The sequence below is a fragment of the Choloepus didactylus genome, chromosome 22 (genome assembly GCF_015220235.1).
Source record: "Choloepus didactylus isolate mChoDid1 chromosome 22, mChoDid1.pri, whole genome shotgun sequence".
NCBI lineage: Eukaryota > Metazoa > Chordata > Mammalia > Pilosa > Megalonychidae > Choloepus > Choloepus didactylus.
Genome location: NC_051328.1, coordinates 28863053 through 28884400, shown reverse-complemented (window position 1 = coordinate 28884400; position 21348 = coordinate 28863053). Strand labels below are relative to the sequence as shown.

General features: G+C 39.7%; 2 protein-coding genes across 8 annotated transcripts in view; one reads left to right on the top strand and one right to left on the bottom strand.

The window, feature by feature from the left end:
- The window catches only part of HYDIN (HYDIN axonemal central pair apparatus protein), a 534664-nt gene that overhangs the window by 61754 nt on the left and 451562 nt on the right, over positions 1-21348 (bottom strand). For all 7 annotated transcript variants that reach the window (XM_037815908.1, XM_037815907.1, XM_037815906.1 and 4 more), the window contains 9 exons: positions 14075-14177; positions 13559-13846; positions 12024-12166; positions 6397-6615; positions 3792-3952; positions 3046-3143; positions 2028-2232; positions 640-852; positions 41-179 (listed from right to left, as the gene is read on the bottom strand). In XM_037815908.1, the coding sequence (XP_037671836.1) occupies positions 41-179; positions 640-852; positions 2028-2232; positions 3046-3143; positions 3792-3952; positions 6397-6615; positions 12024-12166; positions 13559-13846; positions 14075-14177 (1569 nt within the window). The remainder of the gene's footprint in view (positions 1-40; positions 180-639; positions 853-2027; positions 2233-3045; positions 3144-3791; positions 3953-6396; positions 6616-12023; positions 12167-13558; positions 13847-14074; positions 14178-21348) is intronic.
- Positions 17424-19356, top strand: LOC119519040 (DNA-directed RNA polymerases I, II, and III subunit RPABC4-like). Its single transcript, XM_037816519.1, has 2 exons — positions 17424-17438; positions 19192-19356. The coding sequence occupies exons 1-2, from the start codon at positions 17424-17426 to the stop codon at positions 19354-19356; spliced, it is 180 nt and encodes a 59-aa protein (XP_037672447.1).

Genomic DNA, 21348 nt, shown 5'->3' with positions numbered 1-21348 from the left:
GATTTAAGCCCTGGGTTGAGTGGTCCTCATTTGCACACACCTCAGCTTTCTTTTCAGGGTGAATGAAGCCCTTCTCTGTAAGGCACGTGAAGGCTGGAGGGTTCTGGAGACTTTCGATTTCTTCAGAGATCCAGGAGAAGGAGTAGGTACTGTTGGTCGGGTTCAAGATTGTAAAGGTCCTGGTCGAGGGGGAAGAGTTAAAAGCAGAGGATGAGAGAGGGGGTTGAAGACTAGAAATTTCTTAGAATCTGGCCCTCGCAAGTGGGTCTGAGGACCAGAACTGTTCTGAGCACTCATTACTCTAGAAATGAAAACTCTGTCTCATCTGGGGATGCAGTGCATGGCCAGGGTTCTGGCATTTGCAGTAACAATGACACCGAGGGCACTTCAGTCCCAATGATCCTCTCTGGTCAAGGTGGTCATCAGGGATTATATTGCTGTGTCTTCCAAATTTTCCCCAGTGTCAAAATCAAGGAGCCAGAATTCAGCTTCCTTAATGTAGCAGTTCTCTAACGCCAAACCAGCATACGAAACCTGCTTCTAGGAATCAGTCAAGCTTACGTCTCTGAAGTCTTTATTTGAGTTCTTTAAAAGGACTGATTGATATGAACCCAACTGATGCAAAACTAAGCAACTCACCGGAGATTCTTTCCTCCGATGCCCACACTGGTGAACTCAATCACCCGAGTGTTTGGGTCCAGAGTTCCGCCTCCAGGTCCTTGGAGCTCTGTGTTGCGCCGATGACCACTGATATAATCTGAGTCTTTCAGGTCAAAATGGCAGAAGGGCAAGAAACTCCGCCCTTTTGCTATCAGGACTGGGCCTTGTTCTCCAGGTGGCAGGTTTGGAATCCTGATGGGATAAATTTATTTTAATTTATTTTTTATAGATATAATTTATTTTTTATAATTAGTTGCTGCTTCCCTAGTTGGTTGGAAATGAATATTACATTCACCAGAAGGTGAGATCCGTGAGAGAACAGGCTGGGTCTGTCTTGGTCAGCACCATAACTCCAGCACCTTGAATAGTGCCTGATACAAAGCATGCACTCTCTAATTGTTCGTTGAATGGATGAATGCATGAATGGACTGAGTATGGAGACCCTGAATTCTGGTTCCTTCTGTGTCCCTAACTATAACTGCAAATTACTTCCTCCTTCAGTGGTAAGAAAACCCCCCTGCTGTAAAATGAGCACAGTCTTAACCTTAGGGTCCTCCCATAGGCATATGAAAAACGATCTGGAAATCCTAACAAAGTATCCTGAGCTCCTTGCAGAAGGATGTGAGCAGACTTCTAGCTCCAGGACCAACCTGAGGTGGCCCAGGTATTGGAGGGATTCCTGTGGTGTGATTGGAGGGGCTCCAGGAGACTCTCACGGCTGACCTGGGTCTCTGCTACTCTAGACCACAGTTCATAGAATTCCTCGGTGGGGTGGGTACCCGTGGGGTGGGTACCCCATCTTTCCTTGTCAGATGTTATTGGATTAGCTTTTCTCTAACTGGGGACTAGGCACTATGTATTCCTTGCCTACTACATCCCAGGTCCACCACCACTACCACCACCATCACCTAATGCCTATTGTGCTTACTGTGCGACAGGCACTGTTCTAAGCTCTTTACTTAAATTAATTCATTCAATCTTCACAACAACTCTGGGAAGTGAGTCTTGTTATTTCCATTTTATATATGAGGAAATTGAGTCTCAGAGAAGGTACAAGAAAGTTTGTCCAAGTTCACAACTGGCCAAGGACTGGAACCTATGTGTTTTTCAATCATCATGTTGCCCATCAGAATCCTATGTGTGGCCAGGAAGGGTGAGGGGAAGAGTCCAAAGAGGGTCGATGAGCAGTACAAAGACCAAATTCTTCTTGTTCCCCAAGGCCTGCCATTTAAAATCTTCCCACAGGGAAAAGTGACAATTTGGGGCAGTGGGGGTGTGATTAGGATTGGAAAGAATAATAGGGGAATAAGAGCTGCAGAGCTTTGCACCTTCAAAGATGGGAGATTCTAGGGAGTACATTTCCTTACTGGCAGAAAAGAGTGCTCTCGAAGTCTCCAACATCCAATGGGGAGAATTTCAGTTTGAGCTTCTGAAGTTTCCCCACAGGGACGATGCCTGAGGAGGGCTCCACAGAGAAGGACGAGAAACCCTCATTCCAGTGGTCCGGGATGCTCTCCAGAGTGCTGCCCGTATGCACCGTGCCCTGGCTGAGCTGATCCTTGTAAGAGGAACCTGTGGACAGAGGGTTGGTGATGCTCCCCATCTGTGGTGAGAGGGCAGGTGGGAGTGGGGAGACTCGCAGGTCCCCTGTGGTGTCTGTGGGTTCACCTCTTGCAGCAGGTACACTTAACCTTGGGCACTATGGGTAAAGAATCGGCTCATCTCTCTCACACAGTGACTCGTAAACAATACTTCTACTAATATCAGAAAGCTTTCAAATGTTTTCTTTTTTTGCGTTGCTTTCCCTATGGCTCAAGGGGGAGGGTCATGCAAGTATCTGTGGAACTTCCACTTTGGAATAATGGGCTATGGACAGAATTTTGGAGAATCATTGCTCTAAAGGAGGGGTTCACAATCTGGGGACTTTGAATCTCCGAAATCACACCAATAATAATAATTAATATAATAATATTAAAAATATTTGCCTACCAAATGATGACCCCCTCTTCTAAGAACTATGTATTAAATGCAAACTTGGCACAGGTGTACATTTTTCTGGGGAGAGGATCATAGCTTTCATCAGCTTCTCCAAGGGGTCTGTAACCCCTTAGAAGGTGGAGACCCCAAAGAGGAAATTCCTAGATTCCCAGGGATCTGTGAGAAGGGCACTGGCTTCATGGTTGGCCAGAGTCTGGGCCCCAGGAGGATAGAGGTCAGTTCTTGAAGCTCTCAGGTTGTTTTGCTCTGCAGACACCGCAAGGCCTCTGTCCTGCCTTTTCTTAGTTACTTAGACGGCCGTCTTAGCAGTGCTGACTTCCTCATTACTGAAGCTCTTCTACTCTCTGGGGCCCACTCAAACCTAGGTTTGCCTGCCATCTCATTTACCTTGGTTTTCTGGCATTGCAAAGCTGACAGCCTTTCCAGTCTCTTCTGAGACCCAGGTGAATTCCAGCTGCACATTTCCTGAATTAATCAGTTCAAGTCTGCAAAAAGATGAGAAGATGAACCTGATAAATGTACTGCAGACAAATTTTGTACATCCACATATACTATTATTTAATTTTTCCCTTTAAGTCAAGTCACTTTGTTTTCTTCAATAATTTTTAAAGGTTAAGTTTTAAGCAATTTTACCTGAAATCACATTTGATATACTAGTTATATTTCCCTCTAAAACACACACACACATATATGTAACTGTTAAAAGTAAAAATATCAAAGTGTTTAGCACTTAACATCATCTTGTGTACTACCAGCACCCTATAGCTTCTTGCAATGAGCGTTTAGCATATGTCCCAGGTCACCTGGTGGGAGCTGGGGACAGACAACAAGAACAGTTCCTGGGTGGCTGTGTGGGCTGCTGCAAGGACTGCTCCCACTGAAGAGGGTCGCCTGATGCCACTCTCCCGGGAGGCTGTGTTTCCTGGCCTATATCTTGATGTCAAGTGTGGTCTTCCGTGGCTTTACGAGTCTAAATTTGTTTCATTGGATCTAAAAAGACCCCTGGTGAGTGCTGCACTGAGATGATGCTTGGTATAAACTTAGACACTGCATAAATGTTTGATGAGTGAGTGAATAAATGATGGAATACAAGAACTTCTCTGATGAGTGTCATGAGGCTTTCAAAGACTCACTCAAACACTCGGGTCTGGTAAACCAGCGTTTCCTTAAAGTGCACATCGCTCGTGCGGCAGTGGTAGGAAGCAAAATCCACGTTTACACTGATCTGCAGCCTCAGTTCGCGGTAGTTTTCTTCCAGTACTGTGTGGGCAGGTTCAGGATCCGTCTCTACCACCTGTAACAAAGGCAGCCATATTTTCAGCAGTGCAGAGCCAACTCTCTCTCACAGGAACTAGGGGAGATAACAGTCATCGTTCTGCTTATGCAAAGTAACCCACCCAGAAACTAAAGTTCCAGAATAAATTATTAAAATTACTTATGGACTGGGAAAGGAAGAAATTGAATAACAATAAGTTACTGAGAGTATTAGGACTATAGTGGCATGAGTTTTGGAGTCAGATGGATTCCAAAGAAAGTAGAAGACATGATATCACAAAAATGGGGAAAAAATAAGGAAATTGAAAACAAATCTAAAAGGCGAAGGACCAACAAAACCAAAGCTGTTTATTTGAAAAGATTTTTTTTAAAGGCTGATCAAGGAAAAAGAGAAAATACAAATAGTCAACATCAGGAATAAAAAGGAGGATATTCTACATATTTAAAAAGATGAATGATTTATTCAGAAGAAAATATTATGAATGATTTTATGAAAATATGTATGAAAACTTATAGGACAAATTACTAGAAAAATAATTTAATAAAATTCACTCAAGAAGAAATAAAAAAACCTGAATATAGTAAAAATGTCTTGCAGAAGACCTAAATAAATGGAGAATTATACCTTCTTAATAAAAAGGATGAATCATTAACATGAAAATGTCAGTTTTTCATAAACTTAGCTATTGATGTAATCCAATTCCAAACAAGTTTCCATCAGGGTTTTTCATAGCACTTGGTAAATTTATTACAAAGTTACATAGAAAAGTAAAGGGCCAAGAATAAACAAAACACTTCTAAAGAAAATAACATGGAGGAGGGACTTCTGTTCCAGATATGAGGCTGAAAATGAAGCTCTATAATTTCTATAAATTAAGACAGTGTAAAACTGGTGCAGAGACAGATTGACAATGAAATATAATAGCAAAACCAGAAACAGTGCAGACATACATAAAATTTAGGCATATGGCAATGAAGTCATGGCAGATCACTAGGGAACAGAAGAGATGATCAAACAAAGGAGACACTATCCATAAAAGCCAGATGGGTCAAGTGCTTAAATATCAAAAGCCATTATTATTTTTTTTTGAAATATAGATGCATTTGTTTCTGCTTTGTTAGGACAGGTTCAAAAATAAGACACAAAAGTGGTATGTATAAAAAAAATTGATATATTTAACTATATTAAAATTAAGAACTTTTTTGTTCATCAAAAGAAACATTAAAGAAAGTGAAAAGGTAAGGTGTAAATCAGGTAAGAATATTTGCAGACAAATAATTAATATTTTATCAACAATAAAATAACTCCTACAAAGTATAAGCATCATAATTGAAAAATTGGCAAAAGGCATGAAAAGGCATTCACAGAAGAGATACTTGCATGGCCAATAATTATATGAAGAAATGTTCAACCTTACTAGCGATCAGGATAATGCAAATTAGGCCCATAATGAGATACCATTTCACATCCATTCAAATGATGAAAATTAAGAACTCTAATACCTAGTATTGGAGAGGATGTGGATCAATAAGATCTCTTAGCTGGCAGGAGTATAAATTAGTACAGCCACTTAGAAAAACATTTGGGCATTATCTTGGAAAGTTGAACATTTACATATCCTATGACTTGGCAGTTCCACTTCTGGGAATATAATCTCTTGCAAATGAACACTGTGACATGAACAATAATGTCCACAGCAACACTCTTCATGACAGAAAAACTCCAAATAATTTTCAAAAGAAAAATGGATGAATAATAATGGAAATTATTTAGCAGTGAATAGATGAACTATAGCCACATGCAACAATATGGATGATCACAGGCAATAATAATTTTTTAGAGAGTGAGAAACAACTAAACTAAATGAAATACATTTTAGAACGCATAGGCTAAAAAAGAAATGAAAAAATCTGGGAATGAGTAAGGCAAAATTCAGTGTAGTGATGACCTCTAGGAGGAAGGCAGGGGGTGGAATGGGTGAGAACCACACAAATAGTCGATGTTTTACTTCCTGTGTTGGGTGTGGGTTTGTCTCTATTATATTATTAAAAAGAAACACATCAAGGAATAAATAAACGAGGGGCATTCATGGACCAAAGACGAGATCTTGTCATGAACCAAAGATTATGATTAATCTAACTCTGGGCACTTGCAGAAAAAAGAAAACAACTAAAAGATGAGACACAACATTTTTGAAGAAGATGGGGGGACAACCTGCTCAACCAGGCATCAAGAACCAAATTCTATCAGTTAAGACGTGTAGTTTGTGTGATATGTTCAGTATGGATTACAGATAGCATGCTTGGAAGCTCAGTTTGTCACTTGTGAAACTGAGGTCAAGTAGAATGGGAGCCTTTTCTTTTTTCCATGGAAGAAGGAAATGATGAGACTCAAACCTGAGCGGGAGTAGGCATCCAAGCATGGCAGGTCTGGTCAGAATTGTGCCTGATGTGTCTACTTACTTTTCTTTTTGTGGTGAAGGCCCCAGGTGTATTTCTGAGCTGGTCCACCCACTTGACTGTGTGCATGCGGTCATCCCAGTCGGGGATCTGGTCTACAGGTTGCTGAAACATGATCTTGGAGAGCTTACATTTGACCTCCATCTTCTTCAGGTTGATGGGCACGTCTGACTTCAGGGTCACCGCTATGTCCTTGGCACATCCGGGATGGAGGTGGCCAATCTGGGGAAGAGCCTGGTATTAGTATTTTTGGGAATTCAATCTCGGGTATTCTTTTTTTTTTTTTATTTTATTTTGAAATAAATTCAAAGTTACATGAATAGTTGCAAAAACAATACTAGCCCCATACACAGAATTTCATCATACCCTGACCCCCCTCCCCTGATAGCTCAATCCACCCACTTTAACATGCTGTCACATCACTATTTCTTTCCCTCCCTATCTATCATCCATCCTATATTTCTCTGTCTTCTGAACATATGAGAGTTAGCTGCACACATCCTTGAACATACACTATAATTCACGTATGTACTTCCCATGAACAAGAACATTGTTTTATGTAATTCCATTAAGCACAGCTAAGAAGTATAAGAGATCCAACAATGATACAAAGCTTACATTCTATATTTCCTTTTCCTTATGTCTCAACTGTGTCCCTTCGAGCCACCTGTCCTCCACCCTCCAATGCCATCCAAGTTCATCCTTAGCATTCAATTGTCGTCTAGTTAGACTGCCTTTTTTTTTTTTCCCTTTTTTCAATTGTGGAAACATATATACAGCCTAAATCTTCCCATTCCACCCCCTCCCTAGCCTTCCATTAGTGGGATTAATCACATTTAGAACGATGTTATGCTCTTTCCCACCATCCATTGCTAGAAATTTTCCTTCACCTCAAACAGCAACCCTACACTCCTTTCTTAACTTCCCATTGCCCCTTCCCCCATTTCTCTTAACCCAAACTCTAATTTCATCTCTATGGTTATATTGTCTGATAATTTCTTTGTGTTTACTGTGGGGCTTAAAATTAACCTCTTAAATCCCTATCAATCTTGTTTTTCTTTGATACCACCTTCATTTCAATAGGGCACATAAACTATGTTCCTATACTCCTTCATTCCCCCAGCTTTATATAGTTGTCTAAAATTACATATTTTACATTGAGTTCAAAACCATTGATTAGTCCTTAGAGTTTGTGTATTTTTTTATCATGTAGGAAGTAAATAGTGGAGTTATAGTTCAAAAATTATTGACTTCTATTTGTATTCCATTGCGTTTGGAGAATGTGCTTTGAGTATATTCAATTTTTTTTTTTTTAATTTCTTGAGGCTTGTTTTCTGTCCCAGCTTATGGTCCCTTCTGGAGGAAGATCTGTAATCACTAGAGAAAAATGAGTGTCCTGGTGATTTGGGATGTAAGGTACTATATATGTCTGTTAAAATTCTCTATATCTCTTTCTCCTTTCTTTGTCTCTCTGTTGGTAGGGCTTCTTTTAGAATCTGAAGTAGGGCAGGTCTTTTATTGGCAAAGTCTCTCAGCATTTGTTTGTCTGTGAAAAATTTAAGCTCCCCCTCAAATTTGAAGGAGAGTTTTGCTGGATAAAGTATTCTTGGCTGGAAATTTTTCTCTCAGAATTTTAAATATGTCATGCCACTGCCTTCTCGCCTCCATAGTGGCCACTGAGTAGTCACTCCTTAGTCTTATATTGTTTCCTTTGTATGTGGTGAATTGCTTTTCTCTTGCTGCTTTCAGAACTTGCTCCTTCTCTTCCGTATTTGAGAGTCTGATCAGAATATGTCTTGGGGTGGGTTTATTTGGATTTATTCTATTTGGAGATCGCTGGGCATTTATGCTTTGTGTGTTCATATTGTGTAGAAGGTTGGGAAGTTTTCCCCAACAATTTCTTTGCATACTCTTTCTAGACCTTTATCCTTCTCTTCCCCTTCTGGGACACCAATGAGTCTTCAGTTTGGACGTTTTATTTTATCTATCGTATCTCTGAGATCCATTACGATTTTTTCAATTTTTTTCTCCATTCTTTCTTTTGTGCTTTCATTTTCTGTTCTGTGGATTTCTAGGACACTGAGATGTTGTTCATCTTCCTCTAGTCTTGTATTGTGAATATCCAGAGTCTTTTTAATTTGGCCAACAGTTTCTTTTATTTCCATAAGATCTTCTATTTTTTTATTTACTCTTGCAATGTCTTCTTTATGCTCTTCTAGTGTCTTTTTTATGGCACTTATATCCTGGGCCATGGTCCTCTTGATGTCCTTTAAATCCTTTGCCATGTTTTCGTTCTTTGATTGTAGTTCTTTAATTAAATTTGCAAGCAATAACGTTTCTTCCGAAATCTTGATTTGTGTGTTTGGAGCTGGATTCTCCATATCATCTGGTTTTATCATATGCATTAAGATTTTCTGTTGTTTTTGGCCTCTTGGCATTTGTTTTGCTTGATAGGGTTCTTTCAAGTTGTATCAAAAAAAAAAGAAGGGATATCGATCTAATTTTTCAGAGACAGTTTGGTGACGTACACTTTCTCTAAGTAACCAGTAGATGTCGTCTGTGAGCCACCTATATCCCTCCAGTCAGTTCTCGCGCAGTGAGGGGAAATGATTCTTGTGTGTTCAGTCGGAGAGCTCAGCCTGGGCGCGCTGCTGGGGTCGCCCGCCCTGAACGTGGGGCGCGCGCACAGGTGGCCAGGGAGGAAGGGCAGCTCTCTCTCCGTGTCCCCTAAACCACCGGACTTGGCGTAGCGCCCCTGGGTTCTCCGAGCGGATCCCCCCTCCCAGCCGCGGGGGATGCCGTGCTACGTCATCAGTGTGCGCTGTCCCTCTAGGGAAGCCCTGGGCCGCTTGGCTGTGCCGCGGGGCTCTCAGCTCATTTCAGAATGCAGAATGTGTGAGGCTGTCTTTACTGAAACGCCTTGTGGGCTGAGAGCAGCTGAGGTTTTCTCCACAGAGAGAGAGCGAGAGACAGAATATTTCCCCCGATTCTCCCAAGGTCAGTTGTCACCAAAAGCCTCTGTCTGCTTGTTGAGGATTCGCTGTCTGTATTGAGCAGTTATTATTAAAACCTCACTTGGAGCTGGGCTGAGAAAGTGCAAGGTGCGGCTTCTGTGAGGGAGGGGCTCCCGGCTCTAGGTTCTCGGCTGTCAGCGCGGGTCCGCAATTTTACTTACAGATTTTATGCTGTGATCTCGGGCATTCCTCCCAGTTCATGTCGGTGGAAGTTGAGTGTACTGTCACGTTTGTCTCACCACTACCATTCCAGGTTATTTACTGGTGTTTTGTTCATTTACGAATTGTTCTGGGGGAGACTAGGTCTTTCACTTCTTTCTATGCCGCCATCTTCCCAGAATCCTCTCGGGTATTCTTGATTCCTTATGATGACAAGCCAAAAGGCTTGGCAAAAAATGCATGATTTGAGCCTGTATATGTAGATTGACTAAAACATGTTTGAGGCTCTTAGCTAGAAATATAACCATAATAACAACAGCAACTAACATTTATCAAACAGCTACTTGTGCCAAGCATCACAATTCTAAACCTTTACACAACTTTGTTAATCACCACTGCAACACTAGGAGATAATGCTCAGTTATGACCCCCATTTTACAGACAAGGAAACTGGACACAGAAAGATCAAATAACTTGCTCAAAGTTATACCATTCATATTGGAAGAGCTGGATTCAGACCCAGGCAGTATGGTTCCAAAGGCCATAATCTTAACCACTATGTACTTCTTAATTAACATGATCTATATGATCATACTAATTATGGATGAACAAATACAGTATACCAACATTTATTGAAGTGTGGCCTGGGGACCTCTACTGTCTCCAAGACGTTTGGAGGTTCACAAGGTCAAAGCTAGTTTCATAATAATACTAAGATGTTATTTGACTTTTTCACTCTTATTTTCTCATAAATGTGTGATGGAGCTTTCTAGAGGCTATGTAACATAGGGTTATTGCATTGGATTGAATGCAGAAGTGGATATGAGAGTCCAGCAATTTTCATTCAAGCCAGACATTAAAGAGATTTTCAAAAATGTAAAATAACACCAATCTTCTCACCAGTTTTTTTTTTGTTTTGGAAAATACAGCCATTTTCATAAAAATATGATATTTATGTTAATATGTAATGGTTTTATTATTTTTTCAGATGAATATGTGTATTTTAAAATATTCTGTTTTAATTTGTAATATAGTAAATATTGGTAGATATAACCCCATATAAACAAAAGCTCTTTAGGGGTTCACAATAATGTTTAAGAGTATAAAGGAGTTCTGAGGCCAAAAAGTTTGAGAATTGTTGAAGTGTACCATATGGGAAACTCAAAATTGTTCTGTACCATATACCCACATACATATACCCACATATATACCATACAGATAAGAGTTCTGTCATGTTTCTGGCAGTTAAAAACTCTCCTTCCTCTGCAAAGTGAGGCAAGAAGGAAGCTTCAAGGCTATGAATGCCTGTGTGTGTGTGTGTGTGCACATGTGCGTGCATGTGTGTGTAAACAGACTATAAGAAGCTTATCTGTGTCTTCTTTGACTAACACTTTGCTAACACAGATAATGCTCAAAATTAGATTGTGCTATCCGATTATACTGTGTCTGTTTCCTTATCCATGCAATGCAGATAATAATAGTATTTATCTTATAGAGTCATTCATTAAATGAATGAATTCATGTAAAGGTCTTGGAATTGTCTCTGGCATATAATCAATTTATACTAGCTACTATCTGGGGTTAGATTTGGGCCATGTTGGGGTTAGAATCTGTTAGGAGGATTAAAATGAACTTTATATCCTTCCAAGGAGCAAAACTTCTTCCTGACAGCATTCAAAGATTTAAAGGTGATGAAACAGGGTCCCCAACCCTCCTCACTCCATTCCCCCTAGTATACTGTGCTTCAACAGACTTGGTGACTGTGTGTAAATAGAGCAGGAGGCATTGAGTATATCTGGGTGCCCCAGTGTCCTAGGAACGAGAAGTGCGCTGTCTGGAAACCTAACTGCTGGCCAAAGGCTAGTCGGGTCTGCTGCAGTGTTTTCCTAGACCTCGTTCAACGTAGAGCTTCCATCAGCAATTCATAAAATTCAGAATTTAAGAGGCTAAAAAAGGGGGTTAGAAAAAGGGTTCTCTAGGTAAATAAGTTTGTGAAAATCCAGGTTAAACAAAGTTAACTAGGTTTTAATATGCTGAAGGGCACTGAGACTCGCTAAGAGAAAGCTATAGCTTGCAACATTTTCTAAACCTCAGTTTTCCATAGAACCCACCACCAGTATTTGAGCTTTTAGTAAACTACCTTTGCAGGACTAATGTGCCAAAGAACACACATCTTGGGGAACACAGGTTTACACTCTGAGAAAGGAAGATTCATCCATACAGGCCTTCATGGAATTTCTCACCAGCAGCCTAGCAATTGCTTTGGTAGGTTTCATTCTTTGCTCTTCCTTACTTAGACCAGAGGGACCTGAACAGTGCCCTTTGGTGCCTGGTCTGAGCGAGGGAGGCTCCTGGGTTGTCTCCCAGCCTGGGGAGGCCTGCCCTCCATCCATGGGAGCATTGGGGTTTGGTTCAGGTCTAACGGAGTTTAGAAAATAGTGTATGGCTTTTACTTACCTGTGGGGAGAAGGAAATTGTAGCTAAAACGGGCCATTCAAATCGTATCATAGTCACTTGGCTGTGATTAGTGATTGTGAAGCTCACATTATAGCTGTTGCCAATGTGGCAGTCCCCAAACTGGATGTGGTCCACCAGGGCAGCTAGGGAACAGAAGCAGAAGGCTGGTGAGTCCTCCCTGGTCTCCTCCAGGGCCCCACTCTGAGGAGGCAGCATCTACCAGACACTGTGCTTCACATGTACGCAACCCTCCCTTCTTGGATGGTTGATGCTGAAAAACCTTGAACCTCTGAACAGCAAGATTTCTCCCTAGAGGAATCCATCCATCCATCCATCCATCCATCATCCATCCATTCATTTGCCATCCTTCAACAGATCTGTCTTGGCCCTCACCTCCATTTGTACAGGAGGAAACACAGGCCCCAAATTCCATTTGCTGAGTGAAACAATACTATTAAGAGGTAGGGTCGTCAGATAAAACACAGGAGGCCCAGTCAAATTTGAATTTCAGATAAGCAATGAATAATTTTTTTTGGTATAAGTGTATCCCATGCAGTATTTGTATTCTTATTTGCTAAATCAAGTAATCTTACTATAGATATGAAATCTGATTTCATAACAAGGTTTAACTGCCTACAAGAGAGATGTTACCCTGTAGCAGCAAATACTGAAATACCAGATATGTGAGAAGCATTTATTTTAACCCATGTTGCATAGCCTGCCAAAAGCTACATTCCAGGACTATAACTATGCTCCTAGAAAAACTGTGGGACTGTGTTTATAATTCACTTCATCACAGTTAGCCACGCAATTAGTGTGCTTAACAAATGTTTTCCAATATTTGGAAATTCCAAAGTAAAAATTTTTTCCAGCCTCAAAGAATACAGTCAGCCAAATGACACTGCAGTGCTTGATAGATTGTAGAGCAGAACTTCTTAAACTTTACTATGCATACAGTTAACCTGGAGATCTTGTCAAAATGCAGATTCTGATTGGTATGTCTAGAGTGGGCCCTGAAACCCCCATTTTTAACAAGCTCCCAGATGATGCTGATGCTACAGGTCCCCAGACTGTGCCTTAGTAGTGAGGCTGTAGAGAATGATACTCTAGAGGTGGCACAAATCTTTATACCCTCTCTAATTAAACAAGCTCATCTTTACCCTTAGAATATCTAGGATATATTGTTCAGACAGAACAGACAATGCCTACACAGTCAGATAAAGGATATAGTCAGGGAAAACTGTGAGACATTTATTCAATGACTAGCTGAACTGAAATTTGGTTATCAAATGATAAGTTCCTTAAGGGCAGAGAGTGTTCTTATTAATATTTGCACTCCAGAACTTAGTGTAGTGCCTGACACATGAGCACGGAATGCTCAATAAATGTTTACTGAGTGAATACATGAATAAATGGGAGAATAAATGCAGTGACTGAGCCACACACAAAGGAACATACAGTGACGACGAGGAGATTTATTCCTCAGGAAGCTAGTTTATCTATTATTTATTTTGAAATGATCCTTGTTATCCCACCTGCCACAAAGTCATCCATAAGCCTTTCCTCAGTGATCTCTGGGACCTCAGAGATATCTGAGACCTCCTGGCTTGCAGAAGTCACCAGCCCGTGGATGTTGTCCAAAGTGATGTCGTCCTCGTAGCTCTCTCCCACCATGTGGATGACGGTCTCCTCATACTGGTTGTTGATCACTGACAAGTGGATGGTGCCCATCATTCTCCCAGCCTTCTGGGAGTGGAAAAGTACATCAAATGCAGCTGTCTCTCCAGGAGAAACAATGAGGGAGGCGGTGTGAGCTTTCTTAGCTGCAAAGAGAAAAGAGAAGATATGATTTAGAACCAGTTTAAAGAAAGATGCCTCAATAGTGGCTTGACTCAAGGGAAAGGAGCTCTAGTGAGGGAATGAGTCTCAGCTAGAGAGACCATTGATGATGAGAATGGGCCTCCCACTCTGGATGGGGTCCAGGTTAATCCCCTAATATAAACTGCTACTAAGATGTACTGCTCACTAGAAAGTGCCCTCCTCCCACTTACCTTTTACATTTGGTTTGTTTTCCTCTACAATGTAGATGTAGGAGGTATCAGGCTTCCCTTTTAGGGAGAAGACTCCTAATTTGTCCCGTAAGTCAACATGCAGCTGGCAGAAGAAAGCAAGATTGAGTGTTAGGCACTCATGGGTTTCCAGTCTGGGGTGAGATACTGTGTTGTGTTTGGGGCAGTACTCAAAAAGTTATCATGGCTAATGCTCACTTTAAAAAATGTCTTATTAAGGGAAAGATAGATAAACATTAAACATGGAGAGAGCAAAAGAAAATCTAGTCAGGCCAGCCCTTGTTATTAAGGTGAAGAATATGAGGCCCAGAGGGTATAAGTTACTTTCCAGATAACACAGCTAAATAGTGTCAAAATGTTATTGAGAGCCCACTCCAATCAAGATGGTAGAATGAGACACTTCAAGGCTCCATCCTCCCACAGAAGCTTTGAAGAACCAACAAGAACTGGCAGAAGCATCCTTCCCAAAGCTCCCGAAAATAGTTAAAGGACTGTAGTAACAGGGTGAGTGCCAAATCAAGGAAAAGACTACTTAAAAGCAGTAGGCTCTCCAAGCACCCTTGCTGGCTCACCTCCTGGCCCCTCACCCCAATCCTAGTGTAGATCCCTGGTCCTGGTTCTGGAGGGAGCAGAGTAACCCTTGTGCACATACTGGGAATCTGTATGTCTGGTCCAGTCTGTCTGGTGGTGGCCTGCGTGACTAACTGTCCTAAAACTTGCCCTGCATACTGGAGGTGACTTACAGAGCTCTCCTACAGAACACTGGGAAAGCAGTCAAGTGGCTGCCTGGGGCAAGGGATTGGCTGGCTATAGGACATAAAGTACAGTTTCTGGGACTGTGAGGAAACTGTTTCCTAGGAATGAGGGGGTATTTGTGTCCATGTAAATGTGTCCATGCAATTGGGGAAATTCCTAGGGACACACATACATGCTAAAGACATGACATATGCACAGAAAGGATCAGGGAGGCCCCTATGCTTTGATGTGGAGATATTCTCTAAACTAATTGTATGTATAAGCCTTGGAAGAGTGCACTTCAGGAGGTCAATCTGCAAAGTCTGGGAAAGTTGTTTTCTTTCTCTTCCTCCTCTTCCACCTGTCTATTTATTTAGTGTATTTATTTATTTTTGTTAGCTCTTGGCATTCAAGGAAAGATATGCTATAACAGTAGCTGGATACAAGCTTAAGTAACAGATACCTCAGAGTAAATTCTAGCGATAACACATTAAATTAACAAGAAAGTCCTGGTTTCAACAAAAGGCTACAAAGCATGCAAAGAAAGAGGAAGTGAAGGCCCAGACAAAGGAGAAGATTAAAGCATTAGCAACTAATGAGGAGGATCAGACTTGGGACATACCAGACAAAGACTTCAAAAATATGGTCCTACATATGTTCAAAGAGGTAAAGGAAAACAAGGACAAGGAAAAAAAGGAAACCAGGAAAACAATAGATGGGCATGAAGAGAATATAGAGAGATGAAATTATGCAAAGGAAACAAACAGAGCTGAAGACCACTGGAACAGAAATTTAAAATTCCCTAGAGGGACTCAAAACAAATGGGAGCTGGCAGAAGGAAGAATTGGTGAACTTGAAGATAAGACAATTGTAATCAGTCAGTCTGAGAAGCATAAAGAAGAAAGAATGAAGAGAAGTCCCTGAAGAACCAGTGGGATGCCATCAAGCATACTGATATATGCATTGTGGATATGCTTGATGGAGAAGGAGATGAAAGAGTCACAAAAAGGAGATGAAAGAAAGGGGCAGAGAGACTATTCAAAGAAATAGTTTAATGAAAGACATGAATATTTGCATCCAAGATGATCAACAAACTCCATATAAGATAAACCCAAATAGACCTACACAACAGCATATTAAAATCAAACTGTCAAATGCCAAAGAAAAAGAGAGCATTATGAAAGAGAGAAGCAATGTGCCATGTACAAGGGAGCCTCAATAAGATTAACTGCTGATTTCTCTTCAGAAACCATGGAGGCAATATGTCATGGGATGACACATTTAAAGTGCTGAAAGTAAAAAATGGTCAAACAAGAATTTTATATTCAGAGAAACTATCTTTCAAAAATGAGGGATAAATTAAGATAATCCCAGATAAACAAAAACTGAGGGAGTTTGTCACAACTAATTTGGCCCTACAAGAGTTGTTAAAGAGAGTTCTGCAGGTTGAAAGGAAAGGACAATAGACAAAAGATTGAAGTTTCATGAAGAAACAAAGATCTCCATTGAGAATAAAGATATGTGCAATGAAAAATGCCAATACTATTGTATTTTTGGTGTGTTACTCCACTTTTTACTTCCTACATGATCTAAAAGGCAAATGCATAAAATGTAATGATAAATCAGTGGTTTTGGACTCATAATGTAGAAACATGTAATTTGTGACTAGGATTACATAAAAGTGGGGAGATGAGGGATACAGTTACACAGTTTATGTAAACTATTGATGTTAAGTTGGTATCAAAGCAAATGAGAGTGTTATAGATTTAAGATGTTAAATTTAAGCCCCATGATAACTACAAAGAAAATATCAGAACATGCAAGCTCATAGAGACAGATACTAGAGTACAGGTTGCCAGGGGCAGGGGGAAGGGGGAATGGGGAGTTAATGCATAATGGGTGTAGAGTTTCTGTTTGGGAAGATGGGAAAGTTTTAGTAATGAAAGGTGGTGAGGGTACCACAATATTGTGAATGCAATTAATCCCATTGAATGGAATGCTTGGGAGTGGCTGACATGGGAAAGTTTACGTTGTATTCATGTTCCCAAAATTTAGAAAAGGAAGAGCAATGAAAAGACAATGACAATTAAATGCAATATATGATCCTGAATGGGATCTAGCAAGGAAGGAGAAAAGGCTCAAAGGGACATAATTGAGACATATGAACAACTGGAATATAGAATGGAAGCTTTATATCAATGTTAAATTTCTTGAACTTTATAACTGTACTTAAGGTGGATATATAAGTGAATATCCTTGTGCTTAGGAAATATACATAGCAGTATTAAGTGTTCAAGGAGCATGATTTATACAACCTATACTTCAGAAAATGAACAGATAGATGGATAGATGGATAGAATGATATAGAAATGTAGCAAAATGTTAAAATTGGTGGATCTAGGTATTTGGATCTAAAATGCTATTTTTAGAGGCAGTCAGGAAATATATGCCAGACTAATAAAATGGAAATGAATAATCATAATTCTATAAGGATTTGTATGAATTTGAGTTCCTAAAACTAGTTAAAGCCAATATCTCCAGGTACTATACATTGACATTGATACTGATAGTGTAATGTTGAGCATATTACTGAGATATGAGGAAAACCAAGGTGAGCATCAGACCTACTTGGAGAAAAGGGGTGCTTCCCCAGCCCATTGAAAGGAAGAAAAGACTAAAGCCATGTATCTGATTTTAGGTATGAGTAAATCAGAAGACATTTTTAGTAGGTAGTAATACTGGCGCCATCATAAACAAGATTGAATAATATTAAAAATGAGGGTTGAGGAAGAAGAAAGAAATGGTGATATCACATGGGAAGCTTCTGAGGTAAAAGCCATTATGTATTTAGAAATAACCTTAATAAGAAAGTATATGAAGGAATTATATGAAAAAATACTGACATAAAAAGATCTAAAGAAGGGAATACTAAATATTATTTCTTGTAGAGAGCTGAAATAGAGTAGAAATTCTTCCCAAATAATTAATAGGTCTCCCAATGGGATGTTTTTGAGGAACATTATAAAATAATTCTAAAGTTCATCCGAGATGCTAAATGGGTAAAAATTGTTAAGAAAAATTACAACAGGAGAGTAGATGGGCAGGAATTTGCTGAACTAGCTGGTAAAACATTTTAGAAAGCCAAAATAATGAAAACAATGCAGGGTAATGTTAAACTGAGTAATGTGAACTCAAGACATGCTAGATTAAATACATAAGAAAATCTTAAAAGTATCACAGAGCTAAAAAGAGAATGAAGAATAACACAACCAAGATCTGGGAGGGCATGGAAAACCAAATAGGTCAGCCTAACATTCTGGACTAATTTTGACCTGGGACACTTGCCAATATGGGAGAGGCAAAATATGGTCCCAATGCTAAGAGGGAAGAAGTCAGACACTAAGACTGTGAGGAGTGGGATTCCTTCCTTTGCTCTGGGATGGGACCTCCAAGGGCTGCAACAGACCAAAGGTGAACTGGATATAAACAAGCATCCCAAGGACAGCAGTCCTGCTCTGAGTCATCTGAGTGATCCAGAAAATCTCACTAAACTGCCTTAAGGTGATCCTGAATTTCTAGTGTCCTTAGATAACCTTTCAAATATGTTTCCCAGCATATGATCAAAAGATAACCAGGCACATGAGGAGACAGAAACATTAGAGCAAGAATGACCAGAAACAGCAGATATCAGAAATAGAACCATAAGGATGTCAGATTTTGGAATTATCTGGCATAAACTGAAAAAGAGTTATAATTATGGCATTCAAGAACTAAAAGCCAAGCCTGACAATTCAAGCATGGAACTGGAAATTATAAAAAGTGATTATGAAGATTTGAAAAAGAACCTAATATAAATTGTATAAATGAAAAATATAATAAATTAGGGACTTAGTGGAAACATTTAACAGCTAGAATAGATACCGCTAAAGGGAGAGTTAATGTACTGAAGATAGATGTCAGAAGAAATTATGCAGAATGAAGCTCAGAGACAAAATGATAGCAAATACAGTGAGATTAAGACATGTAGGGGATACAGTGAAAAGGATACATTTAATTGACATTCCAGAAGGACAGATGAGAGAGGATGGGAATACAAGCAATATTTGAAGACATGTCTAGGAATTTTCCAAAATTACTTTAAGATGTTAAGCTACAGAATCAAGAAGCCAAGTAAGAATTTGAAGGAGGATAAATGTAAAGAAATCTGTGCATAGATACATTACAGTGAAACTTCAGAGAACAAACATAAAGTGAAAATCTAAAAATCACCTAGAGGAAAAAAAGTTCAGAGCCTTGAGCTGGGTACTGTTTGCAATCCCTGAGTGAGAGGGGTTCTCTGTGCTGCAGACTAACAGTGACCTCAGAAGGACATGCAACCCCCAAAACAGCAGCCAATGATCTATATCTGTGGAGAATGCCACACAGAAAATGGAATAAAATCCAGGGATACAATCAGATGTAGAGAATGTGGATACAGAGTAATGTACAAGAAAAGGACTAAAAGATTGGTAGTTTTTGAGACTCAATGAGACGTGAATTCAGAATAACACCTTCACTTGTAATTAGATTTGCCATTAACGTTTCACATTATTAAATAGCTTTTGGTTAGCATACTTTATGAATATAACTACATATACACAATTCCATTTTATCTCATTTTTAAACCATAGTGTATTTGGACATCAGTTAATATTTTGTATAAATTTTTTTGTTCAATTACATGACTTATAATTTAACATTATTGCATATTTAATCTGACACATGGTGTCCTAGTTTGCTAATGCTGCAGAATGCAAAACACCAGAGATGGATAGGCTTTTATAAAACGGGGGTTTATTTCACTACACAGTTACAGTCTTAAGGCCACAAAGCGTCCAAGGTAACACCTCAGCAATCGGGTACTTTCACCGGAGGATGGCCAATGGCGTCTGGAAAACCTCTGCTAGCTAGGAAGGCAGCTGGCGTCTGCTCCAAAGCTCTGGCCTCAAAACGGCTTTCTCCCAGGATGGTCCTTTCTAGCAAGCTTGCTTCTCTTCAAAACATCACTCCCAGCTGCACTCTCTTTCCTCCCCCGGAGTCAGCTCATTTATATAGCTCCACCGATAAAGGCCCACCCTGAATGGGTGGGGCCACGCCTCCATGGGAACATCTCATCAGAATCATTGCCCACAGCTGGGTGGGGCACATTCCAAGCAAATCCAACCATCACCAAAACGCCTGCCCCACACAAGACCACAAAGATAATGGCATTTGGGGGACACAATACACTCAAACCGGCACACATGGTAAGGTTAGAATTGCTTTTCGTATACCATACTTTCAGTCAAAGCCTAGAATCACTTGGTCTTCTGTTAAAAATATAGGTTTCTAGGGCACTCTGAGGGTTTGATTAAGTATGTTCCTTGGAAACTACTGTCCTACATCACCAGTTTACCGAGTTTGTAAACTCTGTAGTGTCATTTGGTACAGAGTATACCAGTGTACTTGCTGCCAATGTGCATACATCATTTTGACTTCTATTTTTCATGTATTACTTGATATAGGACTTTGTGTATTTCTACATAATTCTTGATTATTTTTAAGATCTTGGGAGAGGGAAGAGAAATTGTAAAATGGTTGTTCTCTGTAAGGCAAAATCAACCCCAAGAAAAGTGGATGGAACAGATTCTTAAGTCAGGTGCAGTTTGCTGGGTATAATCATTTATTATGGTCAAAAATCATGCTTTCAGATTATAAAAAGAATAGGGATTTTATTTACACTAAATTATAGGATAAATGTTCAAATCTTTTGCCTTGATCTTAGGAACATGGAATTGATGCTCACACGTGTACTCTCTCATTTTAGAATGTCCTGTTGGCTCCCTAATATTCATTTTAAAGATTAGATATATTCTAACTTCATTAACAGCCATGTCTGCCTCTTTTTAAAGAGTGCTTTGTTGATCCAGACTTTCTTTATCTGTGACTTTTATAATTTTGTGATTCTGGTATGTTCTTTCTTGACCTTATCCTTTTCAGACAAGGGAATCTTAATATATATGCTGTCTCCTTATGACGGCCCTTAAATAAACCCCAAGTGTAGTGTAGTTATACTTTTCTTAACAGTTCTAATTCATCCCAGGTCTTTTGTGTATTGATAGTTTATTTGAATGTTGTTATTTGGTTAGCCAGAATAGTTTAATGGAAAAATATCACAACTGGAACTCAGGACCTATGTTTTCAGTTGCTTAACCTCTTTGTGCTCCCTTCATCTGTAAGATGGAAGTAATTTGATCTCTTATCTACATGGATATTTTATGAGAAAAATGAGAAAATGGATGTAAAATTGCTTTAAAAAGATTCTTTTGAATAGTGCTCTATAAATATAAAAAGCAGTATTTTGAGCTTGAAATTGATACATAACTTGTCTGCTAATAAACTGCTTACTAACAAATGTGAACAGAGTGAAAAAGCACTGAATGGAACTTAAAATTTTAAGTTTCAGTCTTGCCACTCATTAGCTTAGTGATTCTAGGTAATTC